We start from the raw sequence: 26,207 nt of genomic DNA, 5'->3' as shown, positions 1-26,207 counted from the left end.
GCAAGTGAAAACGAGGCTCAAACGAGCGCTTTACATCCCATCTTTTCCACAAGACATTTTCTCCGTGAAAGCAGCGACAGCCAGCGGAGCTGAGGTCCGCTTCAAAGACGGTGATGATTGGCTGATTCATCAAAATGGTACTAAGTTTAAAATGGATGTGTATGGTAGGCTATATTACCTTAGCACAGTAGAGGATGAAAATACTGATGATGTTTGTAATGGTTGTCATGACATCCAGACATGGCATAGAATACTTGGTCATTGTAATTTTGAGGATGTGTCTAAACTTGAGAAAGTGGTTAAAGGTATGTCGATCAAAGGGAAACATGACATTTCTAACCATAACTGTGAAACATGTACGCAGGGAAAATTGACTCAAAGCAGAAACAGGCAGGCAGATGCAAAAGCTAAGACAGCACTAGAGCTAGTACATACAGACCTATGCGGTCCAATAGAACCAGCAGACAAAGACGGGTACAGATATGCAATAGCATTTACTGATGATTATAGTGGGATGATTTTTCCCTACTTTATCAAAGCAAAGAGTGATACAGCAAAAGCTACTGAAAAATTCCTAGCGGATACTGCTCCATATGGACACATTAAGTGCATAAGATCTGACAACGGTACTGAATTCACTGGGCATGAGTTTCAAACTTTACTTAGGACGAAAGGGATAAGGCACGAGACAAGTGCCCCATACTCACCTCACCAGAACGGTACTGCTGAGAGAGGTTGGAGGACCTTATTTGAGATGTCACGATGCATGCTATTGCAGAGCAAACTCCCAAAGCAGTTATGGACATATGCTGTACAGACAGCAGCACAGATACGTAACAGGTGTTACTGTAAGCGTCTAGAGCAGACACCATACCGTATTTTTACTGGCAAAACACCCAACTTGTCCAACATGAAAATATTTGGCTCAGAATGCTACGTGTATAAACAGGATAAGAAGAAGCTAGATTCTAGATGTGCAAAGGGTATTTTTGTAGGATACGACAAATATAGCCCAGCATTCCAAGTATTTTATCCTGAGACAGGGAAAGTCCTGAAACATAGGCTGGTAAAATGTATCACAAAGAGTAGTGCAGATAGTCAGACTCAGACAAATCAAAATATGGATTTTGACCCTTATGGTGAAACTATTCCCACAACACCAGCAGGGACAAAAATGGTGAACCAGAATCAGAGAGAGCCTAATGTGGGTGTACAGTCCTATAGTGAGGAGAATATTGAGGCTAGTCAGATACAGACAGATGGTACTCAAAGAGAACAGGGAGAGAGTGCACGACGCTATCCCACTAGACAAAGAAACGCTCCAGAATATTTAATGGAGTATCAGTGTAAGGTTGATTGTAAAGATGAAGGTGAAAATGTAAATTATTTCTACAGGGTTGCTTGTGACGTACCCAAAACATACATGCAGGCTGTAGGCTCTAGGAAATCAAAAATGTGGGCTGATGCAATGAAAGAGGAGATAAACTCTTTAACAGAGAATGAGACCTTCAGTCTGACCACACTGCCAAAGGGCAAGCAAGCAGTGGGAGGTCGTTGGGTATATGCAGTAAAGGAAAGCCCAGATGGATCTGAGATTTTTAAAGCCAGATATGTAGCTAAAGGCTATAGTCAAGTAGAGGGAATTGATTACAAGGAAACTTTTTCACCGACAGCAAATATGACTTCTGTACGTACATTGATGCAGGTGGCTATACAGGAGGATCTTATCCTACACCAAATGGATGTGAAGACAGCTTATCTCCATGCACCAATAGACTGCGAGTTATATATGGAACAGCCCGAAGGTTTTGAGGCAGAATCCAAAACAGGGGAACACTTAGCAGAACCAAAACAACAACATTGGGCTGCAGCAAAACAACTGTTGAGGTATCAAAAGGGTACAATAGACCAAGAGCTACATTACAAGAAAAGTGAGGAAAGCCTAAAGCTTGAGGGATACAGTGATGCTGATTGGGCAGCCGATCAAAATGATAGGAGAAGCACAACTGGATATTGTTTCAGCTTAACTGAAAATGGTCCAGTTATATCCTGGAAAAGCAGGAAGCAGCCAACAGTGGCGCTATCAACCTGTGAGGCCGAGTACATGGCATTAGCGGCTACTACTCAAGAGAGCATGTACCTTGTACAGCTATTAAAAGGGGTAGACCGTAATAGCCCACATGTACCAGTAAAGATATATGAGGACAACCAGGGAGCAATAGCTCTATCCAAAAACCCTGTATCCAGACAGAGAAGCAAGCATGTAGACATCAAATACCATTTTGTACGATCTGCACATGCTGAGGGGAAGATATCTATTACATATTGTCCTACTGCAGATATGGTAGCTGATGTCCTAACCAAGCCGTTGACAAAGGCACAATTTGACAAGTTCAAAGGGTATTTGTTTGGAGAGTAATGTGAATTGCAGGTATAAAAATTGAACACTGCTAGAGAAGCTTTTGTTTTGTTTATTTGGATTCTGTGTACCACTGTAGAGAGTTATCAACATGTCTTTGAGTGGGAGTGTTGAGCATATTTGTATAACAAAGTCATGTTTGAGTTCATGTGTATGACATCATCAGAATGTGCCTGAAACGTGGTGATGCTAATGAGCATGCGCAGTTACAATAAACGGCAGTACTCCAGGCCAAACTCTGAGCGATGTGGTCGTGTGTTTCTTCTGTCCGTTAGCATACTTGCAAGCTACTTTGGTTGACTGCAAACGTGGAGACTTCTGCTGAATATAATGTCTCACGCAACAGGTTATGCATTAATCATGTGTGTCGTGGCACCACAGTCGACCATAAGACCTCTCTTATTTCCTACTTGATTTTGACAGTCACTTATTTTGAAAATCAACTTTCGATCAGTCTTTGAGCTCCTTGAGTTGAAAAAGCAAACAGAAAACCTGCACAGAACACTACACTGAATCATTCAAGATCAGGCTGTACAGCATACGGCCTATTAGGGAGGGTCTTTCAGTTCCTTGAGTTTGTCCGTTAGCTGTCTCTCCAAAGTCTCCAGATGTCTTTCCTTTTCCTTAGCAGCTCTTCCAAGGCCATTGGGCTTGGAGATGAAGCTTAGTTATTTTTATGCAACTGTGTACTACTTCTACTCCACTACAGTTCAGAGGTACATGGTGTACTTTGACTCCACTACATGTATTTTTTTAGCACCTTTAGTTACTTCACAGATCTGGATGAATGATGTGAAATATAATCAAGTGTTAAATCAGACTTTAGTTCCACCTGGAGTACATTTACAAGCTACTGTTGGAGTCGGGAGGGCTGATAATTTATTCCGGCAAATTACTCAGACCTACTAATTAACCTAACCGAAGTTATTGAGTCCATGTAAGTTTACTGCTTGGCTCAGATCCACCAACGTCAGCAAGATCTCACCTCTATTAACTCCTGTCGAACCAGGTTCAATTAACTGCTGTTTCAATTCAGACGACCCACTAAATCTGTTTAAGCGATCCCGAAGGATTTTGATATCAGTAATGAGGTGTGGCCGTACCTAAGTGTGAGTGTGGCAGTGTGCAATCTTACTTTTAAGCAGGAGAGGAGAACGCAGATTTATTTTAAGTTGTCCCAGTCCAAAAGGTGGGATCAGTTTATTTGAAGAAAAATGGTCCACATGTATACAGGGTTTTTAACTTCTCTCATTACAACATTACAATCATACTAAATGTATATTATGCTGGGGTCATTTTCTAATCTAAAACCTTAATTCATAGTTTAGACATTAAAGTCCTCCGACAAAATCCAAAGGAATTTCCACAGATCGCCGGGGTTAACATCCACACCCTATGGCCTGACACATTAAGAGGCAGTTCCTCTGAATGATCAGTTAGAATTCTAGTTTTAAACGTTCATCCAACCATTCACTCAGCATTCAATACACAGAGATTTAAGCAATAGTTACCAAGTTGGAGAGAACCTTACCGAGGCAAAAACCCAGCTCTCCAGGGAGAGTGCTTTACAGGGAGAGAGTATACCAGGGGAACCCCCACTTCTCTCTTCGCTCCGCCTGTGCTTATATAACTAGGGTTATATCTCTCACAGGCTCCGCCCTCTACTGGACTCTATGGGTACTACCTTATCATGCAAGCATTCACCAACTGAGATTTCTATAGACGTAGCCGGCCCTGGGGCTGGCCTACCTGAATGCGTGTGCATCTCACTTCCGTATAAAAGGAAGCTCCGCCTCCTGACCATCATCCTTTACTCTTCAGCGAACGGAGGTGATAGCCCTGAGTCCGTATTTTTTGAGAGAAAGGAAGAAAGAGAAAGAAAGAAAATGAGTATTTTTTGAAATCGTGCCCTGGCTTAAATAGCGGCCGCCGATTCCCACACCTCTGCTTCGAGTGTTTGGGGGACCAGGATATGGCCGAGGTGGTGCCATTCACGTTCGCCATTCCTTCCGAGTCCGGCGTCCATGGAAGTCCGCCACCCAGGGCTGTACTCTCCCTGGATGATGATAATGGCGGCGGGGTGTGGGCTACTCTCTCATTGCTAGAGATGCCCCCGCCCCACCAGGTCAGAGCGATTATTGGGCCGCAAGGCCCGAATAAGTAGCTTGGTCCACGGGCCTTGCTCCAGGCCCGGTTCCCCCGGGGACCGGTGGCTTCACATGATATAGGGTCGACCCTACTTCATCACAGGCTGCCGCCACCGCTGCCCGCCGTGTGATGTCCCTGGGATATCACGCCGCATGGCACTTTCCAAAGAGAACCGTGTTGATCTCCTGGGAGCCCCCGTCTTTATGGAAGGGCTCTTTGGATCGATCTCCTTGCTCACGGGATAAGGAGTAATCGCAGCGTGGCTGATTCTTGCCCATACCCAGAGGAAGAAACACTGTCCTACACTCCCCCGAGTGCTGTCAAAGCACTGTGCGGGTTCAAGAGACGCTATTGCTGTTAAATACAGCGTTAATACGTGGACGCGCGGCCTTCATTAGAGTGGCTGCGGTGCGTTCAGGGACCTCCGCAGGGGAACGGTGGTTTACGTTTGTAAACTCTAGTTCTAGAGTGATGTGTGTGTGTGGGAAAAATGCATTCAGTGAGAACGAGTGCATTTATCCCAGAGTCAGAGTAATCTCTCTCCACAATTCCACTTTTTCCCATAATGTCCGTTTCGAAGGCATTGTGACGGCGCGCGCGGCCTCCCTCCCCTGAGAGCAGGCCGCGGTGCGTTCAAAGACCTCAGTAGAGAGAAGAGTCACCGCAGCGCGCGTTCCTCCACAGGCTTTTCCGCAGACGAGGGAGCGCGGCGCGATGAAGGGAGAGGTGCCGGCACGGAGAGGCGCCCTCCACCTCTTCGGCCCACTCCGTGGAACCGGTGTCGGTACCAGACGTGTTCGGGGTCCGTCGCTTACCAGTGACGTCACGACGTACGGCGTAATGACTTCACGCATTGTGATTTTGCGATTTGTTTGCGTGCATACATCTGGACTACCTATGTTGCAAATGTATTATCTTTTCAATTTACACACGGCATCTATTGCACGTCTGTCCGTCCTGGGAGAGGGATCCCTCCTCTATTGCTCTCCCTGAGGTTTCTCCCATTTTCCCCTTTAAACTGGGTTTTCTTCGGAAGTTTTTCCTTGTACGATGTGAGGGTCTAAGGTAGGGCTGCAACAAACGACTAATTTGATAGTCGATTAATGAAACGATTAATCGACTATTCGGACTATTATGCCTTGCACAATTTCTCAAACGCTCTTATTTAGCCATCAACTTTTAGATTTAGCTTGAGGTTGTTTTAGGCATGTGGAAACTAACAATGAAGACAATAAATATGAATACTTGATTAAAAAATACATATTATTAAATTAACTAAACAAATTGTTTACAAAATGAACATTGCTTTTCATTTAAATTAAATAAATAATATTTCACATCAAAAGAAACAACAGTGTTTTAGCAAATAATAAATAATGTGATGGCAGAACTGTAAACAGAATAGCTGAAACTTTAACAAACTAACTAATTCAGTTTCCTCAAATCATTAACCCATGTTTATATAATTGAGTTAACTCCGTGTGTTGCTGCTAGCATACAGAACACCTGACGTGAAAACGTTACTCGTGGACGGGGCTACAGAGCTGCTAGAAAGAGTCGAACCCGGTGCATTCCTCCGTCTGGATGTGGAGCACTTTTGCTAAATGTTTAGACACATTGCTCGTGTTACCTCCCTTACATGCTAAACTCTTATTGCACTTTTGGCAACAAGCATCGAGACGGGTAAAGTTTAACCACACCTCTGAGCGCGTTCTCTCCGCAGTGTGTTGCTGCATGTAGCAGCCGCGTGTGTGTAAACTGCCCCGCCCCCTCCCACACAGACCAGGGAGAGAGATCTCGTCTGATCGAAAATACATCATAGACGCATTTGTTTGTCTTTTTACATATTATAAACGAGCTGGCCACACTAAGACTGCAATATAATGTTTTTGTTTCAATAATACATGACATATATTTTTTAAATGTCTCCAGTACCAATAACGTTGAAGCTTAACGGCGCGTAAAACGCACGTGATGACGTCACCAACGAATCGACGACTGAATTAGTTGGCAACTAATTTGGTAATCGATTTTAATCGATTAAGTCGATTAGTTGTTGCACCCCTGGTCTAAGGACAGAGGGTGTCGTATTGTCATACTGATATTCTGTACACACTGTGAAGACCACTGAGACAAATGTAACATTTGTGATATTGGGCTATATAAATAAACATTGATTGATTGATTGATTCATCGGGGCTCCGCCCACTGTACCCATAGAGTCCAGTAGAGAGCCGAGCCTGTGAGAGATATAACGCCGGGTTACGTATTATAACCTTTGTGATATTAGCACAGACGGAGCCCTCTAACCTGGGGCACTGTCTGTCCTATACCGCTCGCTGAAGAGTGGTGAAGGATGATGGTCAGGAGGCGAGGCCTCCTTTTATACGGAAGTGCGATGCGCACGCATTCAGGTAGGCCCGCCCCGGAGCCGGCTACGTCTATAGAAATCTCAGTAGGTGAATGCTTGCATGATAAGGTAGTACCCATAGAGTCCAGTAGAGAGCTCCGCCTGTGCTAATATAACGCCGGGTTACAATACGTAACCCATCGTTTCATCCCTCCGAATCTATTCTTCTATTCTATCTTTATATAAAATAAACGTAAATGCAAAGATGAGGATATGTAAACGCAGGGCAGAGGAATAGATTAAATGAAACTCGAAAAATACAAATGCAAATATTGTAAAATTAAGGAAGAGCAAAACATTCTGTGATTTAGCTACAAAATTTGATGCAGACATTTTTGATTGGAATTGAAATGTTGTATTAATCACTGATCTTCATCCGTCGTTCGCTATAAGGCAAGCAGGTTCATGTTGCTTTAGGGTTTTGGTGTGACTGTCTCTGACATCATATTTGCATTGTTACACATTAATATATTCAAGTAAGGTCACCTGAGGCTCATTGGGTTTATTTGGTACTAGTTCAACTGAAGGTTGACTTCATTACAGATGTTTCATATCAAACATGCAGCCTGGTGATGCATACAGTGAAATAATACATGACTTATGGTAAATCAATAATCGGTTTGGCCATAACAAACCAGCCAAGGTGAACACCTCAGGTCACACAACAACAACAACAACAAAAACAACTCTGTTAAGACAGTGTTATATGAACAAATCAAAAAGTTAGAGAGAGGGTTGCTCATGCCTAGTAACTTCAAACACATCATCTTTGATTAGACTCTGTCTATGAAAAAGATAAAACTGTTTAATCTATTAAGAGTTAAAGAATGTTTGTTTATGTTAAAGAATGTTTGTTTATGTTTCTCAAATTCTGCTGCCGCAAACCTCATTAACCAAACAAACAGAACTGGAAGGAACAGGAGACACAAGTATTCCTTTCATAAGAGGTTATCATAACTTAGTTTGTTTACTGAACTTCATGGTCTTTCAAGATCTCTCTTGTTAAAGGCTACACATAATGCAAAATGCACTTGCTAATGGCTTTGCAAGATAAACATGTATCCATGGCGTGCTAGCGATGGATAAATGTTTATCTTGCAAAGCCATTAGCACGTGCATTTTGCATCTCTGGTGTCTCTTTGTAGTATTTCTTTGTTTCTCTGTTGTTGCTTTGTGATTATTTTGAGTCTTTTTCTGTACGTAGCTCTTTTAGTTTCATTCTGTTGGTGAAGCCAAGAAGGGCTATGATCATTTGGGTAATGGGGCCTCTGTTTGTTAGGCCTGTTCAGTATCCATCCCTGTTTCCACAAGGGTGTGTGTGTGTGTGTGTGTGTGTGTGTGTGTGTGTGTGTGTGTGTGTGTGTGTGTGTGTGTGTGTGTGTATATTTTTAGGTTGGGTGCAAAGCCTGCAGGCAGCAGTGAGACTCGCCCCCCGCAGCTGTAGTGATCCTTACCGCTACAAGATGGACTATCCCTGCATCGGAACCTGTCTGATCATCAACAAGAACTTCCACCCAAGCACAGGTAGATACAACCTTTCTACAAAACACAAAGGTCTTATTTCATAGTCACTTGCACTCAATGTTCTGCATTTTTCATAATGTACACAATAAACATACAATAAGTATAAAAGAGGTCTTCTCTGATCTTGCCCTCCGTATGTTTATATATAAAAAAGAAAACGATTAAAAGCCTCCACCCTGTCACATCTTCACCTTTAGTCATTTACCAAAATGTCAAATTAGTTAGTTGTGTTTCGCCATTTTCTGTAACATTACACACAATTAGACAAAAGACATTTGTTTGTGACTTAAACATTATGTCATTATACATCACATAAATGGTACTGTACACAACACATTACTTTAAGACATTTTTAAAAGGAACATACCGTACTTTCTCACATTTGATTATTTTACTTGCATCATATGGGACAACACAAAAGACTCAAACCAGTAAAACAAAACAAAATGGAAGCTAAAATGTCCCTGAGAACAATCATATCTAGTGTTGCGGTTCTTACACATCCATTTCAAGCTCAGCATTTACAGCACGTTTCCATCTTTGCCCAAATGACTTTATATTCACCGTATTTCCCCTTCGATCCATTTTCAAAGTTCCCTTTCTCCCACCCGGCAAACAGCGAAACCTTTTCTTTCATGTCACATGCTTCAAGTCCAACACAAGAGAGAAAAGTTTAAATAATAATTAAAAACATGGATCTCAATGCTTCTATAACGGAGAGCAAAGAAACGTAGGCAGCATAAACTATTTGCTCTCAGGTCCGAAAAGAAAAACTCTAATATTAGCTGTCCACGCGAGTCACGGGCACTGAGGATGTAAGACGTGTTTCTCCGCTGCTCCTGGGAATGTGACTTAATTTCATAAATCCTGCACAATTTTGGTCTTTTATTGTTGAAATGAAATAGAACATAAACTAAGGATTCGTCGTACGTGACTTTTGTTAACCAAAACAACCGAAAGGTCTTCTGCTCGCCAAAAATCCGAAGCATAGAGAGGAGGCCGCAGCAAAACCTCGCCTTTGCCTGACCCGGCTAACGCTACTCGAGGGGTGGCTGAAGCTAACGCACTCGACGCCAAACTTTTACAAAGTATGATGGACTCCCTGAAAGCTGACATTTTTGGCAAAATTGACTCTATGTCTTCCAGCCTACGCTCCGAGATTACCTCTGTCCGAAAAGAACTAAAAGAGTCAATGGCACCATTACAAGATAAAGTCGAGCAACACGGTAAACTGTGCTTGAGCTTGAACGAGCTGCTACGGACCATAGCGTCCGGATAACGGAGCTGGAAGCTACAGTTAGCATGTGTATACATCGGGGCTCGGAGCCTGTGAGAGATTTAACGAGGGGTTACGTATGGTAACCCTTGTCATATAAGCACAGGCGGAGCCCTCTACTCGGGGCACCGTCTGTCCTATACCGCTCGCTGAAGAGAGGTGTAGGAGGCGGTCAAGGCGAGACCTCCTTTTATACGGTGAGATGCGCGCGCATTCAGGTAGGCCCGCCCCGGGGCCGGCTACATCTATAAAGGTCTCAGTAGGTGAATGCTTGCATGATAAGGTAGTACCCATAGAGTCCAGTAGAGGGCTCCACCTGTGCATAAATGACAAGGGTTACCATACGTAACCCCTCGTTAGAGATCAAGATTTTTATTATTTTATTTGTTACTTTTCACTTTAGTTTTTCTGAGCAAATGTTCTAGAGACCCAAAGCTGTATCTACAAATGTTCTGTCTTCATACAGGTCAAAACGTATACAGCTAAATATGTCTGTACATCTTGGATATTAAACGAGATGTCCACTTTTTTTATCTTCAGACAACCCTCAGATTATTTTGCACATTTGTACACAGAGCTACCAGACTTCTGATGTGCAATAACTGCCGTAGGGTTGTCGGTTCAAGTCCCCGCACAGATCTAAAAATGGAGTGTGGACTGCTACTGCTGGGAGAGGGCCCTCAATAGCTATACTAGGATGGATTAAAAGCAGAGACCACATTTCACTGCGTGTGCTTTTTAAATGTATTTTTTATCCTCCAATTAAAAATATACAGAGGGAGGGTAAACTGTATTAAAATGAACGTTCTCCCTCGCTTTCTGTACCTCTTTCTTGTCTGCCAGTCTTCCTACCAAAATCACTTTTTCGTAAAATAGACACACTAATCTCCTCTTTTTTATGGCAAGGGAAGACTCCTAGAATTAGGAAAGAGCTTTTACAAAGGCATAGATCTACAGGAGGATTAGCGCTTCCAAATATAAGACACTACTATTGGGCAGCCAATATCCACAAAGTAATTCTATGGAGTAAGGAACCAACATTGAGTTGGTGTGAGCTTGAAGCCAAATCCTGTCCTAATACCTCACTCTTAGCTTTGCTTACATCTACATTACCCAGCCGGCCAACTCAATATTCGAATAACCCTAAGAATTTGGTCCCAATTCAGAAAGGCTCATGAGCCGCGTTCACACTGCGGTACTTTTCCCACAAAGGTTCATGCGAACTTAGTTCATGATCGCGTTCACACCAAAAAGAGCCGGTACTAAAAGTAGTTAATGCGAACCTTTTTATCCCCTCGAAAGTCCCTGCTAGAGAGCAGGGACTTTCGAGCGGCTCTTTTTTGAGAAAAGAGCTATATTTCTGATTGGCTGGGCGGATTGCAAACCACGCCCCGTAAAACCCCCAAAAAGTTTTGTGAAGCCGCCATTTTATTATCCTCGCATTAGCATTATTAGCATTAGCCCAGCGCAGAAACGCAGAGAGACTAACTTATGGCAACACAAAATAAAACATGGGAGCGGTGGAGATGAGGAGGTGTCGGCGTTCTGGCGATTTACTCGGAAGGCTTCAGTAGAAGCTGCTGGGACTCCCAGCAGCTTCTACTGAAGCCAGTCCCCAACTCCGGGGACTTCCGGCCGGGGACTTTGGGCGGCAGTATACGCCGTGAAGTGGTTTGCGGCCTGCCAGTAAATTCAAAGCAGAAGAAGAAGAAGTGACGTCAGCGGCTTCATTTGCCTAATCCACCCCCAGGGACTTTTTTTGGTGTGAACGCGATCTGTACTTAGTTCATGCGAACTAAAGAGTTCACATGAACTAAGTTCGCATGAACCTTTGTGGGAAAAGTACCGCAGTGTGAACGCGGCTATGGACTCTGTGGATCCTCTATACATAGTCCCATTCGCAACAACCATCTCTTTCTCCCCCCTTAATAATAATAATTCCTTACATTTATTATAGCACTTTTTCAATGACTCAAAGCGCTTTTACATATACACACATTACACATATATCATACATGCAATGGTCACTGTAGACAATACCCACAGGAGAAAATCCGGATGAAGTGTCTTGCCCAAGGACACAACGGCCTGACGCAGTGGCGGGTTTCAGAACTGGAGTTCCCCAGCACCCCCCTTGATCTGATGATCAGATGCACAGACCACTGCGCCACCCGTCCCTATCAGTGTTGTGCTAGTTACTGAAAACCAGTAACTAGTTACCATTACTAGTTACTTCATTTCAAAAGTAACTCAGTTACTTTATTGATTACTTACAGCATAAAGTAATGCGTTACTGTGAAAAGTAACGTTTTAGTTACTTAAAAAAGGGCTCCCATTATATTAATGCCCTTAGAGCCTTCATTTCAGTACTGTTATTGCATTGGAGAATAATACAATCTGTTGATCAACTTGACATGCATTATATGCAATCTGGATAGGATCGATATTAGCTGGCTTTACATGTTTGTATATTCTTTCTCCAGGTAGTTGGAAAAACTACCGTTTCATATGCCGTGTGCCGCCCGGACATGCTATCATGCTAACTAGCTCCCTGAAAGCGGGTGACTCCACTGTAGCAATAGCCTGCATGTGTTCTACAACATACCGTGCGCTTTATCGACTTTCCCCTGGCTAGCAGTCCCTTGGTTAAAATCCAGCCGCTGTTGCTTAGGTGCAGGTGGAGGTGGAGTGGCGTCCGCTGAGTCTCTGTGGTCTGAGCTACTAGCTTCGTCCCAGCATGTTGTTTCTGCAGATGTTTTAAGAGATTTGAATGACTGGTCTGGGCAGTAGATAGGCTCTTTGACCCGCCAGGACACAACTTACATTTAACTAAAACGTTCTTTTCTTTGTGCTCGACAAAAGTGAAATAGTGAGAATATCTCCAGGTGGAGAAACTAGACTTGAGCTCCGCCGCCATGATAGTCTTGTTAGTAAACAACACAAACACGCCCACAGCCCGTCTCCGCATGTGACACAGGAAGTATTTAAGTACATTTACTCAAGTACTGTACTTAAGTACAGTTCTCATCTCTGTTCACCTGGCTGTTGACTATATAAAAAAACTAACGCAGTAACGGAGTAACGCACTATGTAGTAACGGTAACTGAGTTACTGAATTTAAAAAGTAATGCGTTAGAGTACTAGTTACTGCCAAAAATAACGGCGTTACAGTAACGCGTTACAAAGTAACGCGTTACAAAGTAACGCGTTAGTCCCAACACTGCTCCCTATACACCCTTACACTGATGGGGCCTTCTCTATGTGGCAGAGATTAGGTCTTATCAGAGTAAGGGACCTTGACATTAACAATGTTTTCGGTAGCTTTAGCCAACTCTCTGACAAATGTTGCCTTCCAGGCACTCATCTATTTCGCTACTTCCAGGTCCAAAACTGGGTTAAACTAAACAACCCTTCCTTCCCCAATATCCCTCCGGATTCAACAATTGACTCAATTCTGGACACTCGAACAACCGAAAAAGGTTTGATTTCAAGAATTTACAATTCCGTCTCCCGTCTCACAGAAACATCGCTTGGTAAAATCAAACAACATTGGGAAGAGGCAGTGGCGGTTCTAGACCAATTTGACTGGGGGGGCCACTGGGGGGCCAGTTATTTTCTGAGGGGGGCACAATAAATGCAGGACGAAAAAGAGAACTAGACAGTATGAAGTAATTGCGCATAAGAAAACGATGCAATACAGTTATTGGTATTTGTTTCAGTACACTTATTTATTTCAGATAGATCTTATAGTTATTACCGTTAGCTTCAGCTTAAGTTATAGTGCAATGTTTGCACTAACACCATATTTATATAAAAATAAAGGCAATGAACAGTTACATCTCTACTTTACATAAGGGTGTCTGTCTGCACAATCTCACATTACAGCAACAAAATCCTGCAGTCTTTGGCAAACCGAGTACCAGAAAATATATATTTAAAAATAAATAAAAATAAATGTCATTGTTAGGGGGGGCCACAGGGGGGTCAGAGGTCAGTGTTAGGGGGCACTGGCACACCCTGCCCCCCCCCTAGAACCGCCCCTGAGAAGAGGAACTAGTCCGAGCTATAGATGATGAGGTCTGGGATGGCGCATTAGCGAGAGTGAACAATAGTACGTCCTGTGCCAGGCTCAATCTTATACAACTAAAAGTTGTCCACCGTATCTATTACACCAACTCTAAACTCTCCAAAATATACCCAAATGTTACGGATACCTGTAACAGATGCCACACGTCACCAGCAAACATGACTCATATGTTTTGGTCTTGTCCTCGCCTACAAGGATACTGGACAAGCATTTTAAAACACCTTACTGAGGCCTTGGACGTGGTATTGACACCATGTGCAGAAACTGCCATTTCTGGAGTACTACCTGGCCACCGAATGTTGAAGAGGAAAGCTAAAGACAGTATAGCCTTTGCATCTATCTTAGCACGTAGAAGAATACTCCTAGAATGGACATCTTCTATACCACCTAAAGCATCTCTATGGCTTAAAGATTTAATGTTGTACCTGCACTTTAAGATTAAGGACTGAGAAGATTAAATATAACCTGAGGGGCTCCTCAAAACTATTTGAATCTGTCTGGGGCTCTATGATAGCCTACATAGCTGAACTTAAGACACTACATTAAGAAGAAATGGGGGGAACTACGAATATATGTGTATCTTTGTATACATGTATGTAGGTAGGTACGTGTATGTATGTGCATGTGTACATGTGTGTGGGTGTGTATATGTGGGTATACATATGTGAGTATGGGTACATTTATTACTGTTACTATTCTTTATTCCCTTATCTATTAATTTTATTTTAATATTATCTTCTACATTACTTTACTTTTACCTATACATGTATCTATTTATGTAGTTAGTTATTTAATTTACTAGCTTATCCTTAATATGGATTTTGGATGTTTGAGTGGATTACAGAAAACATCATTAAGTCCCACTTCATTATTATTGATGTTAATTATTATAACGTGTTACATCATATTACTCTGTATATTATATAACCATGTATTACATGATCTTATAAAGTTGTCGTTAATGTGTTTGCTCACAGGCCAAAGTTTCTCTCCTCAGAGGACAAAGGAGAAAACTTTTCTGTTGACCGCCTCGGACCAATTACTGAGATAATCACCTCAGCAGCTCAGGTGATTATGACAAGAGAGCCCCCCCCCCCGAGACTCACTGTGACCACTGGGTCATAATTAGCTCTATGTGCACTGGCTGTAGTCGGAGAGGGGGGGAGGGGCTCTAATGACCCTCATTAGCATCATATTACTGAGAGGCCAACACACACACACACACACACACACACACACACACACACACACACACACACACACACACACACACACACACACACACACACACACACACACACACACACACACACACACACACACACACACACACACACACACACACACACACACACACACACACACACACACACACACACACACACACACATACACACTTTGATACACAAGCTGATTAAAACCGACAGGTGGGGTCAACAGGTCTGTGCAGCTTTTCTCCTGTATTCTCCACCATGTTGATATGATAGTATAAGTCTCCTGGTGTATGTAAAAAGTATGAAGATAAGAGGCAGAAGGGACAGATCTACCAACATGAACACTCCACATACAGAGAGCGCTCGAGCTCACACGCTGAAGATTGTAAATTGAATTGTTACAAAAAATCCCCGTAATAGTAAAAACGCAGAGTTTGCTATTAGAATAAAGAATACATCCCACTGCAGTCTCACAAGTCGGCAGAAGCCAAGACAAAACCAGACAGACATCGACAGTTATTTTCCTCACGATGGTTGATAATGCAGAGGTTTCCACAGAGACACGTATCTGTCGCAGGCCCTGGCTGCCAGCAGGGAAGACTCTGAAAAGGTCAAAGTCATATTCATCACATTTTGAAACAGACGGGCTCGAGAAGATATGATCTGTTTCTCTGATAACAAGTCAATCAGAAGCCTGGGGTAAATATTGGTGCTATAAAGACCAGAGTCAATCAACAAAGCTGCATTGAACATGTACGTGTGGCGCAGTGGGTTGAGCGTTGGTGTTTGGATCAGGGGGGCACAGGTTCAAACCCCACTGCAGTCAGCATGTCGTTGTGTCCCTGACACCCTTCACCCCAAAGTGCTCCTGTGGGGATTGCCCACAGTACTGAGTATGTAAGTCGCTTTGGATAAAAGCGTCTAACAAGTGACATGTGATGTGATGTACATAGGCTCATGGAGGCTTTTGTGAATAACAGGGTTCATACAATAGTGGAATTACTGCAGATGATCAGAACATAAACTCTAAACATGATCACAAAATACAGATATCTATATCTCTGCACTTCCACATGCCCATCAAAAGTGATGTCACATTGAATTGAGCATCCATCAGCAATGCAGGCAGATCATATGTTCACTCTCATGAACAATACCTGAACAGTCTCTCTTGCAGTAACATGCAAGCTGTGATGCAGAGTGCTAATGCTTCACACAAAGAGTGGCAGACAGTGTCTGAGTCTGTGGGAGGTTTTTCATCTGACTGCTAACTCCTCTATGGATCTCATTCAACTCCATCAACACGTGAAGAGCTTCAGCTGAATTGTACTGAATACAAAGGCAATGTTTGATGTAACGTGGATTGATCACGTTACTGTGAGCGTTCACTGTAAACTCAGATACAAATGATGTAAGGAGAGGAGGTTTGGTGGAGGCTTATTCAGGTGCCTCTTCAGGACACAGCCTTCTGCAAGAACCAGGTTTCCACCATGCATTTGTCGGTGTCACTGGACCCAATTCGCCCAGGCCAGCAACACATATCCAACACTACCTGTTTGGCAACGTCAACAGCGGAGTTGGCGATAATCTGGATAATATGCTGTAGGAAACGCTGCCTCCTTATCCCTAGCAATTGTTGAGGAACATCTTTCCTAGGCCCATACCTTTGACCCAGTTTATCACTTCCTACTCCCCTCACCGAGCACAGGCCTGCAACCTTAGCCCTAGATTCCACCGGGTCCGTCTGTGGCGTGTTACGGTCGCCGACGCGGAGCTCACGGCAATCGCGGCTACTCTAGTCAATGGGTGCTATTCCACCACACGTTACGGCTCAGAAGCGTCTCAGCGCAGGGCTCCTCTAAAATTAGGATGAATCCTATTTTTGACGCGACGCAGCCGTAACGTAATGTCTGGCAGGCAGGAAGTGGAAAGTTCAGAGCATATATATATATATATATATATACACACAAACTCATTTTGCAGCCCCTATCCCTCCGTAGTCTTTCAAGTAGGAGGAGAAATGCCAGCGTTCTCCTCCGGTTTACAGGCACTGTGTAAATTATATATATAGAATAATTAAGATGATGAATGCATTTTTTTTAACGTGTTAAAAGCAGAGACCACATTTCACTGTGTGCTTTTTAAATGTATTTGTCACCAATAAAGAGGTTTTTATCCTCCAATTAACAATATACAATACTTTGTGCAATATACCAATATATGCTTGAACAGTCCGCTGGCATCACAGGCTCTGCCCTTGCACGGTTCAGGTCCTACCTGACAGACCGCAGTTTTTCAGTGCAGCTAGGTGCCTTCTCCTCTTCAAAGGCCCCTCTTACTTGTGGGGTTCCCCAAGGCTCTATCCTGGGCCCCATCCTCTTTTTATTGTATATACTGCCCCTAGGTTCAATCCTCAGAAAACGTAACATTCCCTTCCACTGCTACGCTGACGATGTTCAGATTTATCTGCCTCTCAAAGGAAATGACAAACACTCACTACAGCAGTTGATGGATTGCCTGACAGAAATGAAGTCCTGGCTGAGCAGAAATGTTCTTAACCTCAACGAGAGCAAGACTGAGGTCATCTTTTTTGGACCCCAACCTCCAGCCTCTTCTGTTGACATTCTGGGTCCTCTAAAACAAACATCCTCCCCTCGGTCATGAATCTTGCAGTGACTTTTACTAACACTTTTAAATTCGACAAGCAGGTCAGCAGCGTAGTGAAATCCTGCTTTTTTAAATGAAGAGTATTGGCCAAAACCAAGTCTTTTTTATCTTTCAAAGACCTGGAGAGAGTTATCAACGCCTTTGTGACCTCGAGACTCGATTAGTGCAACGCTCTATACGTGGGTATGGACCAGGCCTCAATTAAACCCCTGCAGCTAGTGCAGAACGCAGCGGCACGTCTCCTCACTGGCCACAACAAGCGTGACCACATCACCCCAATTCTGGCCTCACTGCACTGGTTCCAATTCGGTTCCGAATTGATTTTAAAATCCTTTTATTTGTTTTTAAAGCACTAAATGGGCTGGCTCCGGCCTATATAGCTGAACTCCTCCAGCGCTACACCCCAGCCAGAGCGTTAAGGTCTGCTGACCAACTGCTACTGGTAGTGCCTAAAACCAGGCTAAAAACCAGAGGGCACCGAGCCTTCGCGGCGGCTGGCCCCAGGCTCTGGAACACTCTGCCCCTCCATGTGAGGTTGGCCCAGACCCTAGGTGTGTGCGTGTGCGCGTGCGTGTGTGTGTGTGTGTGTGTGTGTGTGTGTGTGACAGACAGTAAAACGTAATCCTTAATCAGTGATGTACCTGAACGCGTTCAATGAACGATCGTTCATGAACGCGTTCATATTTTGGGCGAACGTGAACTGAACGTACTGTATTTCCGCTAGATGAACGTAATTGAGAACGCGTTCATTATCAGCACTGTATAACGGCGTTCAAAAGTGCGTTCATTCTCAGCACTGTATTATAACGGCGTTCAAAAGTGTGCCAGATTTCATATGCCTTTCAGCCGAAAACCCAGTTAAAACACACCGTAAACAGGCTTCAAAATAATGCGGAAAACCACCCAATCTGGCAACAGCAAGCTGCCTGTGACGCGTACACGTCTGTCACCCCTGGCTGTCGCACTAAAATATAAATATACTAAATATATCAGACTCCTCACAAGAAACAATGTGGAACCGCGGAACCGGCGAGCATTGAATGAAGTATGGACGAAGCCGAGAGCAGCTGCAGCAGCACTCGCTCAGAGTGAGACTCTACGGCAGGGGTGGGGAACCTCCGGCCTCCGGGCCGTATACGGCCCGCGAGACAATTTGGTACGGCTCTCGAGGTAATTTATAAACACACGCAAAAAAAAAAAAATGAAAGAAATCTAGACCGCAAAAAAATTAAACAAGCGAGTGCCTGTTTTTCCTGGCCAAGGTTAGGGTCCTTGAACACAACACGAGCCTAACGTGTCATCACGTGGTATATGTCTCGACTGACAGGGGTGCAGTTCTGACGGAGAGCACCAGAACGCCACTCCAGCACTTCAGAAATTGCAGTACCGATAAGTCCATACACATGCCGCAGTTTCTGCGTGTCTGTGTCTTTAGTTGAAAGCCCAGTTGCGATCTGCTCATCTGTCATACTGATCAGACAGTCAATAACTGTGTTGTTATCATTAGCATCTGGTTAGCTAGCTATGCTAACGAATATAAGAAGCTTTGTCTACAACCAGTGAGGTAAAGGCACATCTTTATATGATCATTATAGTTATCAAAAAAATAAGAGAATAAAGTAAACAGGTATAAAATACTATATGACAGTTATTAATAAAGAAGAATACAGTTTGAAAGGGGAGTGATTTGTCAAATATCCATAAATTAAAAGAAAATCTGTTTACAGTTGTGTTTGGGTGTTGAGAGATGTGTCCATAGCTCTCCTAATGTTGCTCTCAAAGTGCACCAGATTGATGCTTTTAACTTCAACATTTAAAAAAAAATCTTCCCAGGGGAGCATGCCCTCCGGACCCCCCTAGAGGAGGTTAGGTCCCCCCCCACTTAAATCATGTTCACATGGATAGGAAACTAAATACATTTGCACACATCTTGTGTCCATATCTTTCTATTTTGGTGGTCACGCCACACCCTGCACGTGCATGCATACGCGAGTCGTGGTGAGATATCTGGATTAAGAGGTTGCTTTTTCTTTGCACAGAATGAAATGAATGAGTTGTGATTTTAGTTTTTTTAAGCAGAGGTCAATAACTTGTACGGCCCTCTGAGGATATTGAAAACATTGAAATGGCCCATTAACATCGTACAGGAGACAAATAATAGCTCGCAGCAACTTATTGAAAAAAGAACTATGAACTATAAATTAGTTCATTTTTGAAACCATGAACTTTAGTTCAACATTTTGAATTATGAACTATGAACTGAACTAGTTCATTTTAAAATGTATGAACTGTGAACTGAACTAGTTCATGTAGAAAGTGAACTTTCCCAACACTGTCCTTAATATGGATTTTGGATGTTTGAGTGGATTACAGAAAACATCATTAAGTCCCACTTTATTATTATTTATGTTATCTATCAATCAATCAATCAATCAATCAATCAATCAATCAATCAATCAATCAATCAATCAATCAATCAATCAATCAATCAATCAATCAATCAATCAATCAATGTTTATTTATATAGCCCAATATCACAAATGTTACATTTGTCTCAGTGGTCTTCACAGTGTGTACAGAATATGAGTATGACAATATGACACCCTCTGTCCTTAGACCCTCACATCGTACAAGGAAAAACTTCCGAAGAAAACCCAGTTTAAAAGGAAAAATGGGAGAAACCTCAGGGAGAGCAACAGAGGAGGGATCCCTCTCCCATGACGGACAGACGTGCAATAGATGCCGTGTGTAAATTGAAAAGATAATACATTTGCAACATAGGTAGTCCAAATGTTTGGAAATGCATGTGTGTATAATAGGAAGATGAATCCACGAGGATATCCATCCGGGACTTATGATCCAGGACCACAGCCACGACTCAAGATCCAGCGCTCGCGATCCAGGACACAGGACCGCAGGATCATCCATGACTCCGGATCCCGGCCTATATAGACACCAAAAAGAAAGAAATGTGGGGAAGCTGGGTTAATCGGAACATGAGAGTACACAGGTATAGACAGAGAGAAGGAAGAAGTAAGATGTCCCCCGACAAACTAAGCCTATATCAGCAAAACTAGGGGCTGAATCTAATCAGCCCTAACTATAAGCTTTATCAAAAAGGAAGGTCTTAAGCGCACTCTTAAAAACGGATAGGGTGTCTGCCGCCCGAACACAGACTGGAAGCTGATTCCACAAATGTGGAGCTTGATAAGAAAAGGCTCTGGCTCCCATTGTACTTTTAGAGACTCTAGGAACAACCAACAACCCTGCATTCTTGGAATGCAATGCCCTAGTAGGACAGTAGGGTATAATGAGTTCTTTAAGGTAAGATGGCGCCTGCCCATTGAGGGCTTTGTAGGCGAGAAGAATAATTTTAAATTCTATCCTGTGTTCTATAGGGAGCCAGTGTAAGGCAGCCAGAACAGGAGTAATGTGGTCCCTTTTCCTAACTCTGGTTAGTACACGAGCCGCAGCATTTTGAATCAGCTGAAGCGACTTGACTGACTTCTTGGTACTCCCTGATAATAAAGAGTTACAATAATCCAGTCTAGAAGTAACAAATGCATGGACTAGTTTCTCTACATCGTTTTGAGGCAAGATATGCCTGATTTTTGCAATGTTACGTAGATGGAAGTAGGCGGTCCTTGAAATTGATTTTATGTGGGCGTTAAAGGATAAATCCTGATCAAATATAACACCAAGATTCCTTACAGTCTCACTGGAGGCCAAATTAATGCCATCCATAGTTAGTATATCTTTAGATAATTTGTTTTGTAGATTCTTCGGGCCAAGTACAATAACTTCAGTTTTGGTCGTGTTTAACATCAAAACGTTTAAGGTCATCCATGTTTTTAAGTCCTTAAGGCAGTCTTGAATTTTATTTAGATGATTAATTTCATCAGGCTTGATTGATAAATATAGTTGAGTATCATCCGCATAACAATGAAAGTTTACAGAATGATTCCTTATAATACTGCCTAATGGAAGCATATATAATGTGAACAAAATAGGTCCGAGCACTGAGCCCTGTGGCACTCCATGGCTAACTTTGGTTTGCGTGGAAGATTCATCATTAACACGTACAAACTGAGAGCGTTCAGATAGATAGGACCTAAACCAGCCTAAAGCAGTTCCCTGTATGCCAACTAAGTGCTCTAGTCTTTGCAATAGGATGTCATGGTCGATAGTATCAAATGCAGCACTGAGATCGAGCAAAACAAGAACAGAGACCAGTCCCTTGTCTGAGGCTATTAGAATGTCATTTGTGACATTAACCAGAGCTATCTCTGTGCTATAATGTGTTCTAAAGCCAGACTGAAAATCTTCAAATAAATCATTGTTTTTTAAGTAATCACACAGCTGTTTTGCGACCGCTTTCTCAAGAATCTTTGAGAGGAACGGAAGATTAGAAATAGGTCTATAGTTGGCTAAAACCTCTGGATCGAGGTTGTGCTTTTTAAGAAGCGGTTTTATCACTGCTACTTTGAATGATTGTGGAACATAGCCTGATAATAAAGACGTATTCATAATATTTAATAAAGAAGTGCTAATTAATGGAAAAACTTCCTTCAACAGCTTAGTTGGAATTGGGTCTAACATGCACGTTGATGGTTTAGAAGAGAGAATCATTGAATGTAATTGTTCAAGGTTTATGGCTGAAAAGCATTCTAGTTTACTATCTAGTGTAATATTAGAACTTACGTTTTTATTTATTATAACGTGTTACATCATATTATTTTGTATTATTCTGTATATTATATAACCATGTATTATATTAAATGATCTTATAAAGTTGTATAAAGGAGAAACCTTTTTTGTTGACCGCCTCGCACCAATTATTCTGTGGACACGGCTGTCATCTGAATACATTGCATCATATTACTGAGAGGCCAACACACACACACACACACACACACACACACACACACACACACACACACACACACACACACACACACACACACACACACACACACACACACACACACACACACACACACACACACACACACACACACACACACACACACACACACACACACACACACACACACACACACACACACACACACACACACACACACACACACACACACACACACACACACACACACACACACACACACACACACACAGACAAACATATAGTGTCCAGCCTCTTCAGAGTGGATCATTACAGGGGAGGGGGGCTTCCTCTCATCATGTCAAAGCTCTCACTAGCAGGCTGAGTCACATGCACTGTTTTATTGTTAGTTCCCACGTTGAATCGTAAAACATAATTGTCGATGGTTGTTTCAGTTGTCTAACTATTGTCTTTAATAGTTGTCCTCATTATATTGAATGCTTTCAAGGTTATCGTGCTGATCTGAACACAAGTATAACATATGTAAATGTTTCTACACTTTCAGGCATGGAACCAGTAAGTCAATAATTATTCTGTATGAGTGTATTTATATGTACTGATGTACTGAGAGTGTTGAATTCATTGAATATGTTATTCTTATGCAAGCTTTTACAAGCATTGATTAACATGGTGTATATGCTATGGATTATTCTCACTTACATTATCCTTCATGGTGATGATGCTATATGCTGGCTGGGGCACGTGTAGCCTTTTTTTCAGGTCTTCCTCTCCTTCCTTTACCGGTTGCTCTTTGAATGCACCTCTCTTTTTGCTTTAGGTGCAAACACAAACATTTGAAATCTGAGTGAAATACTGTTTCAATAAGTGAGAGATGTCAGGATTGTGGTGCATGTAGTTTATGAGAAGGTCTTAGTTTGTGTACTTCACTTCTTCGGTTACTTGGAATGTATATTTACTATTGTCAGGTCCAACTGTGAACGTTTGCCGTTCACATGCATGCAGGTTATTGTGGTTTTTAGTATTGTATGTGTGGAATTAGGACATGTTGCAGTTATATTCCGTCCTTTTATCCAGAGACAGAAAGCCTGAGTCAGTCTGTGAACTCCTGTTTGAATAACTGAGGCAGGCCAGGCCTTTGCTGCATGTGGTGTATGTGGAGGTGAGATATTCCCAGCACAATATTGTCACGTACAACCCTAGGAGATTTTACAATTCACATGCATGCAAGCAGGCTGATTTTGTATTAATATATGAATATTGAGTAACATACGTTGTTTAATTGTTAGTACCTTGACACAGGTAGATAATCATACTGTATACAAGTGTATACTGCTTCTGCATGCAAGTATTTGGCACATATATGTATTTAAAATAAGGAAAGAATATATTCTCACTTATATTTGACTTACTTCAAATGAGATTATATTGATTATTGTCTGCTTGTGACCTTTTCTTAAGTCTTGCTTCTCCTTTCTATAACTCTTGTTCTTTCTATGAATGTGTTCTCTGTTCAGGCCGACTTGCAAACATGAAGGAGGCAATGTGTACGAGTGTGAAATAATGTTTAAATCAATGCGAATTACCATCTTGGTGGTTCATGTAGTTTATGAGGCTTTTTTCCTGCCCTTCATTTGTGTGCTTCTCTTCTCCAGCTACCTGAAGCTAAATTCAATATTGTCAAGTACAAGTGTTAGGAAGGTTGTAATTCACATGCATGCAGGCTTATTGTGTTTTTGCATTAATGTTGGTGTTGAATTACGACATTTTCCTCTGAACATTTCCCTTGTTGTGCATTTATATTCCCCCTTCCTTCGCAGATATAGAGAGCCTGAATACGTCTGTGAACTACTGTATGTGGAGGTGAGCTTTTCCCAGAGGTTATATTTAACATGGTCACATACAACTGTTGGAGATTGCATGCAGGCTGATTTTGTATTAATATCTGAAATGTAGCTAACAGCATCTCATTAACAGTTCCTGTATTGTTCCTCTCTTTGGAGCAGACATGAAGAGCAACAGCAGCCTGAACCCTCCCTACTTTCAGTTCACCCTGTTTGCAGACTTTGGGCCCCTCAGATACCTGTTCTTCATCTTGTGTCTGTTCATTTTTGTGACTATAGTCTCTGCTAACATGGTCATTATTCTGGCAGTGTTCCTGCAGAAGTCTCTGCATCAGCCCATGTATATTTTCATCAGCTGTCTGTGTGTAAACTCTCTGTATGGCTCAGCTGGATTCTTCCCCAGGTTCCTGCAGGACATCCTCTCTGACTCTCATTTGGTCTCACGCCCATTATGCTTTATTCAGGTGTATGTTATTTATACCTATGCTTCCTATGAGATGACCATCCTCACCATCATGGCCTACGATAGGTTCATTGCTATCTGTCAGCCCTTACACTACCACAGTAAAATGACCTTCAAATGGGTGCAGGTTCTTGTGCTCGTTGCTGTTGTATACCCAGTATTTACTATTGGCTTCTGCCTCTATCTTACTGTTAGATTACCGCTGTGTGGAAATAAACTGAACCGGATTTTCTGCTCTAACTGGCCTGTGGTGCAGCTCTCCTGTGTGGACACCACTCTGAACAACATAGCTGGTCAGTTTGTCCTGGTGACCATCATCTTCATCCCCATGTTCTTCGTCCTGTACACATATCTACGGATTCTGCTGGTCTGCAGGAGGAGATCGTCTGAATTCAGAGGAAAGGCGTTACAAACCTGCCTGCCTCACATCGTGTCCTTTATGACCTACTCCATCTCTCTCTTCCTCGAGGTGTCTTTGACTCGATTTGAGGCTGATCAACTGAATCCAAGCGTCGCAGTTATTTTGTCTTTAGCGTATCTGATCATTCCCCCCCTCAATAACCCTATCGTGTATGGCCTGGGTCTGCCTCAAATCAAAGGAGGCGTGTTAAGATTTCTGAAGAAGGGCCCTGCTGCTGAAATATAAAAGGGATATGTTGACCATGTTAGATTGTGTTTGCTATCATAATTATTTAAAGGGATACATGATTAGATAGAGATCAGCATAAAGCAGAACAACAATATTGTATATGCTTGATTTAACTTGATTTGGCTTGAATTTCCCTCAAATGTTAACATATTACTATTCTGTTAAATGTAATAGTTTTAAAGTTAGAACACATATTATGTTCTGCCTCTTCATGCATATTTAAGGTCAATATTGAAATCTATTTTTTTAACATATCATAAAAAGTAGATTCGACAGGAATTCAGGTGTACTGTATGTTAGGCATTGTGATGTTACACCACTTACTGTTGTTATTGTGTTTTAATATGTTGTTGTGAATCATTCAACCTTTGTTACTATAATGAAAATGTAATGATGAAGTAATATATTCAATAAACAACAGTCTACAGCAGTGTTTCTCAAACTTTTTCATACCAAGGACCACTTAACAAATAAAAAAACACTCGCGGACCACCTAACTCCACAAATATCCAAAATCACATCGTTTTTCTAGAACAGATTACAAATCGCCTGAAAATGGTACAAACAAGTGGCAACATGTGTGATGAAGGTGTTGCGCTGGGCTATATCATACCATCAAAGGCTTAACTTAAGCTGGCTCCATTG

The 26,207-nt window shown here is 42.3% G+C and overlaps 1 protein-coding gene and 1 pseudogene across 1 annotated transcript; one reads left to right on the top strand and one right to left on the bottom strand.

Annotated features, from left to right (window-relative positions):
• Positions 1-15,261: 15,261 nt before the first annotated feature.
• On the bottom strand, positions 15,262-16,163 carry LOC117440598 (olfactory receptor 4B13-like; annotated as a pseudogene).
• Positions 16,164-24,614: 8,451 nt separating this feature from the next.
• LOC117440597 (olfactory receptor 51L1-like) lies at positions 24,615-25,559 on the top strand. The gene has a single exon (XM_034076832.1). The coding sequence runs from the start codon at positions 24,615-24,617 to the stop codon at positions 25,557-25,559; it is 945 nt and encodes a 314-aa protein (XP_033932723.1).
• The last annotated feature ends 648 nt before the right edge of the window (positions 25,560-26,207 follow it).

The sequence above is a fragment of the Pseudochaenichthys georgianus genome, unplaced genomic scaffold, assembly GCF_902827115.2.
Source record: "Pseudochaenichthys georgianus unplaced genomic scaffold, fPseGeo1.2 scaffold_1062_arrow_ctg1, whole genome shotgun sequence".
NCBI classification, from domain to species: Eukaryota; Metazoa; Chordata; class Actinopteri; order Perciformes; family Channichthyidae; genus Pseudochaenichthys; species Pseudochaenichthys georgianus.
This window is presented reverse-complemented; position numbering and strand designations above follow the sequence as displayed.